Here is a 7,663-nt window from a genome sequence, read left to right on the forward strand (position 1 = left end):
TCGAGGTACCTGGGAAATCGCTGACGTGGCTGCACAAGTCGAGACTGCATCTGGAGTGGATCGATTTCGTGAATACCCGTGATACTCTACAATATTTCTATAAACTCTCCAGCAGAAAACCAAGCAAAATGGAGTCAAGAGCTGGCCCTGAAAAAAGCGTATTTGCAGGAAGCCTCCCGTGAAAGGGCATACGTGAAAGAAGCTTGCGGAACCGGGAAGAAGTCTATTCCCATTATCTTCATCGGCGACCAAGGTTTAGGAACAAACGCACGGTTAAAAGGCCACGCGAAGGTAGTGGCCACGAAGATACGAAAAGAGCACCATTTACACACAGTCGTGGCCATGACATCAGAATATAGAACATCTCAAACCTTCGGCTGGTGCCTAGGACCTGTTGTGCGACCCAGTGCAACCATCCTAAAGGATGGCAAGAAGAAAAAGCGGTCCGTTCATGGTGCTACTTTATGCATGAATACCAAGTGTCCTTTGTAAAGGGCCGGGCGGCAATTTGCATTGCCCTTAATGGTATTAGCCGGGTGATAGACGGTATACATCTATCGCCTTCTACAAGACGTTCAGCCGCTTTACACATGCTGAATACAAGCAACTCTCCTGACATCATTGATAATAATTGGACTTCACAGTTATGTATCTTTCAGAAAAACTCACAGTGCTGAAATGTTAGGCAATGATGCTCAGAAGGATTCTGTCGAAGGGACAGATATACAATCTTCACTATATGAATGTAAGTTTTCCATCGATAAGCCTACATGAAATAAGTGCACTGATTTTTTAAATATAGGAGAGGTAAGAAAGTAGAAGGCTATTTGTACATTAAAGCCAAATGGCTTATCAATTCTTGTACTAAATGCGGCCTGGGATATCCTCTTGCGCTGGCTCTGCTTGCACGCTCGCGCGAATATCACAAGCATAAGTCGTCAAACTTCAGTAGATTACAGTTGTCCAACGTTAATTCGATTTCTGTAGGCGCAAAATGTAGCCAACTAAAAGCGCAAAAGGATTTTCCAGACCGCGCAAATATTTCCTCAAAATCCAGTGTATGAAATTGAAAGAAAGGGCAATACAATAATGATAGCAGGATATTGTCGGTGACACTTGCATTTTTTCCGATTGTATTCCTTTCATCCATGTCATGCCAAAATGTGCGCACATACACACACATTAAACGATGTACGTTTGATTTCCAAGTTTCCTTTTTTTATTTGTCGTTGTTTGAGACTTAGGCCTTCTTGGCAGTAGCCTACATAATCATGTTAGATTATCAATTATTTGGTTTTTTTTCTCTCTCTCTTCGTCTCGATACATACCAATCGCTTGTTAGCGGCAACCTTGGCGTTTCCAGCCTTGGCGGCCTGACGAGCAGCAGCGCGGGCAGCAGGGGTCTCCTCACGCTTGGCACGGATTGCGTCCCAGGACAAACCGGCAATAGCACGTTCGTGCTTGACGGTGCGACGACTGCGCTTCTTGGCGACTTCTTCGGTGACGCCCTTCTTGTTGAGGCGACGGTAGATCTGGGTCCAGCGGATCTTGCGAGGGTTCAAGCGTTGCAAGAACAAGGACTCGGCCTTGCCGTTAATGAAGCGGAAGGTCTACAATAAATCGTCGTTGGTATTTCCGTCGTTTCTCGTCGTCTCTACATAAAAAAACTGCACTTACTCTATATATACAGAAGGAACGTAAGTTTTCGGCGAAGAAGGCGACAATGTTGAATTCGCATGTTTGGACGAGAATTTACCTGCTGTCACTGCGGACGAACACCTTGCCCTTGGCAGGGTAGATCTTGTAGCCTGAGAACGAGCAAATCTCGAGCCTATATCAATCGTTGCATGTGAGATTTGGGTGGATATGTTGCCGATGCAGGCTGGACGGATGGATGGATGGATAATTACTTCATCGCGATTAGTTGGCGGCGGAAAGAGGGTCTGTTTCGATATGCAGCTTCATTGGCAATAGGGCAATCCAGGCAACCATATGCGGACATTCAATTGTACCAGGAGAACCAAGTTGGATATCATCATCGTTATCTTCAACGCAAATTTTATTTCGCTACAGGCCGTTCTTTCGGTACCTGTGGAAACTGTAAAGTTTCTAGTCTTTGTCCTGCCTCTTTCTTTTGCATCTTTTTGGCATATTCTCTTTGTCGTAAATAATAATAATCGCGCTGTAGTATAAATTGGACAGGTTTCGTCGGTTGTGTGGAAGCTGGTGAGGACGTACGTCCTCCGTCATCGTCTTCAGCTTGTTTCTTCGCTTCCTCAGATCTTTCGTCACCATTGTCTTTTACTTCCTTCTTTTTCTGTTCCTCCTCTTTATCCTTATCTTTATCCTTCTCCTTGTTGTCTTTATCTTTGGATTTACCATTGCTGTTTCGCCAGGACGACCACGCTGAACCAATTGTCGATATTAAATCCTTGACACTGTCGCTCTCCGGTTCTCGGTCGTCGAGTTTCTTCCTCGGCGATGTCGGTCTCGATGCCGGTTTAGGTTCGCCGCCTATCCGAGTACAAAAGTTGTGATCACCTAAATGAGAACGGCATACGTAGAACCAGTCCGTGTTGCTCTCGTCGGCCGAGGTAAGCACTACCGGGGTGAATTTGCTGCAGACAAAGCACGGCCGTTCTTGTGTTGCCAATCGAGCTCGGTAGACGTTTTGCATTAAGTGAGGAGAGAATAGGAGGAACGTTGCTGCTGGTATCTATCGGGTGGTGGAAAGATGAAATCCAGGAAACGCATTTCCGAAAATTCCACCACGACCTATTATCCTTCATTGCTCGGTGCCTTTTAGACCTTTGATACCTTTAAGTGAATAAAACCATATATGTAGTTCTCGAAGAAAAAAGCGGTTGCATTGACACCATAGACCCATTGTGCTTAATAGTATTTAATATAGGTATATCGCATTAGCAGTTGCTAATGACAGTAACAATTACAACAAAGCGTGTGACCCTTTTAGTTTCTCTTTGCTTACGACAAAAACTTAACTCGTCAAAGATATAAAGTCGTTCACAAAGCAAGCGTACGACACATGCAAGACAGACTAGGTATGGTTCTAGGCAACCTTCTGGATCTACGCCGGGTACAGAACCTTTGAACCTTTGAACCTTTTCTTTTCTCGGTGTTTGAATGTACTACGGTTGGTACGACAAGAGGGCTGGTGCGCGCCCCTGGCGACGAGATCTTCAAGATGACTTTCCGCCTGATGAAGATCAAGATATTGCATGTTACAAAGTTACTAATTAATCTTCGACAATGATAGCATTGTCACTGGTCTCCAAACTGCATTGCAAACAAATGTTTTGAGCTATTTTCCAACAATTTTGAACTGTAAGATGCATGTACGTAACCAAACTTATCCAAGCACTACATATCGACAAGGGTCCCGGAAAGAACGTCTGCGAACCGACTGGACACATGAGCCCGAGGCGGCAGTCAGTACGACGCAGGACAGTGAGATCAGATGGCGTACGTACAACCATGGCAACCCACATGACCTACTGAATGGGTGCCCTTTACTAAAATTTTTTTCCTCCCTCTTTGCCTTGAAAGAGCACACCGCGCGCGAGGACACTGTTCCTGTTACCTTATGTCTGTTTTCCTTCGTTGTTGCTGCTGTAACAAAAGATACTATCGCTCGCCATTTCATGTCTCCGGATAAGCTAACAGTCGCTTCGGAGCATCACCAACATCAACAATCACAACAACAGGAATATGTGCCTGCACCCTCTAACCACGTTATACGTAACGGTAATCATCCAACTACTCCAGAAGTGGAGGAAGAGGATGATGAGTCTCTAATAGACGAAACCGGATATCCTCGATCGAAACGGCGTCCAGCGTCTCCTACGAATAGGCTGCAACGAGTTAGTGGTCCTACTAAAACGCCACCTCCTCTGTTGATGCCTAGACCCGTACCGGCGGTAGCGCCAACCAAGCGTTTGATAATTAACGGCAACGGCCACTTATCGTCAACAGAAACAACTAGTCAGTCTCCTACAAGTCACTATGCGACTCCGCAGCCGCCTATGGACGACTCGAAAAGCAAGACTCCCGAGAAAAAGCATCAGCAGCAGCCACGAGAGACAGCAGCTGCCGCCACCACCACGACCGCCACTCCAATAGTAGGGCGAAATTCTGAGCGCATCGGTGCTGTGCGACCTCAGGGTATTTTGGTGAGAAAACCGGGTCCGCAAACAGCGAACAACGTTGGTGCTTCTTCCTCTTCTTCCTCTTCTGCAACTGTGCGCAAAGCAGCATCCAGTGACCAGCTATCACGTCCCAAATCCGTCACTTTTTCAGAAAGTCCTGCCATGAATCACAAGGACCTGCCACCACCACAAGGACCTGCAGCAGCAGCCTCCTCCTCGGTAGCAACAACAGCAACGACAGCCACAACCGTTGCTGCAGCAGACCCTTCTTCCACGGCCATGCCTACTTGGGCAACTACAAGCACAACGACTTCTGGTATCACTACCGCCGGCATTACTCCTACTGCTACGTCTTTACCAGCGAAACAGCACGATATTCCCAAAGTATCATTCGGTGGTGTTGCCGAAACCCGCAGAGACGATCAAGCTTCGCTCGAGTACCAAGCTCTCCTGAGACAGAACACGCTCCTGCAGCGACAACTCGATGTCTTGACCCGGGAACGGAACGAATTAAGGAACAATAAACTCGAGTGGCAGTGGCAGCAGCACATGATTGCGGAGCGGCTAGAGATGCTAGAGCAGCAGCTTAGAGAGCACTGGGTGATTGCTTCTTCGCGACACCAACAGGCTCAACAGCAGCAACATCGGTTATCGCAAGAGCGTGCAAGTAAACGGCGTTCGTGGGGATCAGCAGCCGAGCTTGCTGTCGACGATAAGGAGCCAGAAGCCGTGATCATAAATGAAGAATCAATGAACGCTGCTGCCGCTGCTACTACTACTGCTGCAGCAACAACAGCGACGGTGCGGCCTACCTTGTCACATTCCGACCCAACTTCCTCACCTGCAGTGGCAGGTACAGGCGCTGGAACTGGTGGGCGACGGTGTCCCTTGCACGGTCGGAACGGGAGATCAAAGCATTCACAGTTGCGAAGCAAGAGCTTGCCCCGGTACGAGGATGCGTCGTACAGACAGCCAAGACGAAGATATCTTCCTCCAGAAGACTACTATGAAGACGGTTACGACAGCTTAGAAGAGAATGAGGACTATGTAGACTACTATGGACCGTTAGGATCCGACGAAGAAGGGGACGATGATGACGAACCAAACTGGTCTGCTGGAGAATACGATAGACGGCGTATGCGTGCTAGGCAGCTATTTGCTCATCCCTCTCCTCCTCACCATCCTTCAAGATACGGGTTTGGTCCTCCTCCTCCCCATCCTGTACCTCCAGCGGCAGCCATGGCAATTCCTGTTGCAGCAGGACCGCCGCCTCCTCCTCCTCCACCCATGGGCCGCGCACGGAAATGGCTTAATCCTGCCATCACGTTGCCTCGTAGACGCTCTGTTTCTTCATCTACACCGGCTTTCTCGCCCCAGCAGCAGCAGCGTCGGCGTCACTACCATCGAGAAGGATTCGACCGTGCATACACACACGCCCCACCGTCGCCAGAGTACGAGTACTGGGAACAGCCTCCGCCTCCAAGACAGCGCTTCGCACGTCACTACGACGAAGGCGATGCATACTACTCATCGATGCCTACCCACAAACCACCTCGGCGCGCTTCTCATCATCATTTGCATCACCACACTATCCCTGCCTACGGAACATCCACGTAAATTGTCAACAACCAATTTGTAAATAATATATATATTTTTGCTTTGGTTATTTATATGTGCAAAGATGTGTTATGTAATGCTGGGTGCTGGATGGCAGACTGAGCATTTCCTTGACACCCCAATAAGCCGATCTAAATTAAAGTTTACGCTTGGCTTCAACCCTGTTTCTTTTCCTTACAGAGAGTGACTCTTTACTTGGCCTTTAGAATAAGAAATTATCTCAAATGAAAACAGTGTGAAAAGTATACGACATTAATTCACATAATGCAATCAGTTTATTTACAAGAAGTTACGAGACAAGGATACAGAAAGAAATACAAAGGAAGAAATTTTTTAAGAGACGTTAATTCTCTTGGAGCTTGTAGGAGCACCCTTTGGCAGCTCCAAGTTCAAGACGCCGTTGTCGTACTTGGCTTGGATCTTGTCGGCGTCGACATTATCAGGAATAGGGATAGTGCGAGAGAACTTGCCGAATCGTCGTTCAGAGTATCGCACATTGTTGTCACTGTATTCGTTGCTGCCTTTGGTTTCACCAGAGAGTGTAAGCTGGTTGCCGTGCACATCGACGTGGATATCTTCCTTTCGGACACCGGGAAGATCGCAGTAGACGTTGAAAGCATTGTCGCTCTCGGTGACATCGACAGCAGGATTCAGCTGACCGACATCGAAGCGGTCGAGTGCTCCGGTGCGGTCGGGATCCCACAAACGTTCAAAGAGGTTGTTCATGCGGCGTTCGAGACGGTCAATAGCGTTGTTGGTTCCACCCCAGTTGATCATAGACATTCTGTGTGGATTATTAATGTTACCGAGCAGACTTGTAACCAAACCTCGCAGCCTTTATATACCCTTCTGCCAGGGGGGTTGAGGATTTCGAAAGTTTTCTGTCACAATGACATTTTTGTTACGGCGCTTTTGGAATTTTCTTTTCCCGTTTCATGCTTTCTAAACGATTCGTTGACGCACGGTCCAGTTCTAAGAGATTCATTCTGCATGCATTGATTTTATGTCAGCTCACCATGACGTATCAAGGAAGAGGGCCTCTTCAAAGTGGATACATTGGAATTGTCTCATGATCTGCTAAGCTAAGCCTTGGATATACCCAAATGCATCGCCCAAATGTATATTCGCGAAATAACAAGGGAAAATTGCATTTGAGTATTAAACATCTTAAAAGAGCCTGTCAGTTTACTCTAAAGTCGTATACGGAATGAAGTAAACTAACCATATTTGTTAAATCAGGACAGCTAAAGAATAGTTACGAGTCAATGAAGTTCAGCTCTAATTTTGTATCTCAGGAGCTAGAATGCTATCATAGATGTGGCGGTAAGAATTTATGATCAGAATCACAGTAACAGAGGTGCAAAAAGGAAGAGGAAGACGAAATGCACAGGCGGCTTCGACGCTGTGCATATGATCATATGTCATAACAAGTACAGAATATATAAATGAGGAAACTTTGATCAGTTCGCAATGGAAAGTTCTGTCATTTTCGAGTCATACAATCCAAAGATATATCCGGGGAGAACAGTACTTCCTGAAAATTTCCCTGGAAGATCTCGATTCCACGCAAAGTCACATACATTTTATCGCTACTTCCATAACAATCGCCCACGCAGCACTACTATTGCTGTTTATTTTCTTACGTGTTTGATTCTGAATTATGTCTGATCTACAGCCCGGTAGAAACGTATTCCGCAAAGGCAGGTATTTGGTTCGTGATTGATTATCAATTCTCAAAGCATCCACAAACGTACGGTTGAAGGATGTTTGTTTGTCCATCACCGACAGTACCCAGTACAGGATGGCAACTATATTGAATGACCAGACGTGGTTACATGCATCCCGGAACGATATGAGATGTCCTTGCCCTTTCAACTTTG

General features: G+C 46.7%; 4 protein-coding genes across 4 annotated transcripts; 1 reads left to right on the forward strand and 3 right to left on the reverse strand.

The window, feature by feature from the left end:
• Positions 1 to 1,240: 1,240 nt before the first annotated feature.
• VTP01DRAFT_9686 (60S ribosomal protein eL24) lies at positions 1,241 to 1,915 on the reverse strand (the record flags this gene model as incomplete). The annotated part of the gene is made up of 5 exons (XM_069388938.1): positions 1,241 to 1,261; positions 1,329 to 1,610; positions 1,669 to 1,678; positions 1,757 to 1,831; positions 1,911 to 1,915. 5 exons carry the CDS (start codon positions 1,913 to 1,915, stop codon positions 1,241 to 1,243), a joined length of 393 nt encoding a protein of 130 aa, XP_069240105.1.
• Positions 1,916 to 2,059: 144 nt separating this feature from the next.
• On the reverse strand, positions 2,060 to 2,677 carry VTP01DRAFT_9687 (uncharacterized protein; the record flags this gene model as incomplete). The annotated part of the gene is made up of 1 exon (XM_069388939.1): positions 2,060 to 2,677. One exon carries the CDS (start codon positions 2,675 to 2,677, stop codon positions 2,060 to 2,062), a length of 618 nt encoding a protein of 205 aa, XP_069240106.1.
• A 985-nt stretch (positions 2,678 to 3,662) lies between these two features.
• Positions 3,663 to 5,783, forward strand: VTP01DRAFT_9688 (uncharacterized protein; the record flags this gene model as incomplete). The annotated part of the gene is made up of 1 exon (XM_069388940.1): positions 3,663 to 5,783. One exon carries the CDS (start codon positions 3,663 to 3,665, stop codon positions 5,781 to 5,783), a length of 2,121 nt encoding a protein of 706 aa, XP_069240107.1.
• A 333-nt stretch (positions 5,784 to 6,116) lies between these two features.
• VTP01DRAFT_9689 (uncharacterized protein) lies at positions 6,117 to 6,560 on the reverse strand (the record flags this gene model as incomplete). The annotated part of the gene is made up of 1 exon (XM_069388941.1): positions 6,117 to 6,560. One exon carries the CDS (start codon positions 6,558 to 6,560, stop codon positions 6,117 to 6,119), a length of 444 nt encoding a protein of 147 aa, XP_069240108.1.
• Positions 6,561 to 7,663: the final 1,103 nt, after the last annotated feature.

The sequence above is a fragment of the Rhizomucor pusillus genome (assembly GCF_041956525.1).
Source record: "Rhizomucor pusillus strain CBS 183.67 unplaced genomic scaffold VTP01scaffold_7, whole genome shotgun sequence".
Classification (NCBI taxonomy): domain Eukaryota; kingdom Fungi; phylum Mucoromycota; class Mucoromycetes; order Mucorales; family Lichtheimiaceae; genus Rhizomucor; species Rhizomucor pusillus.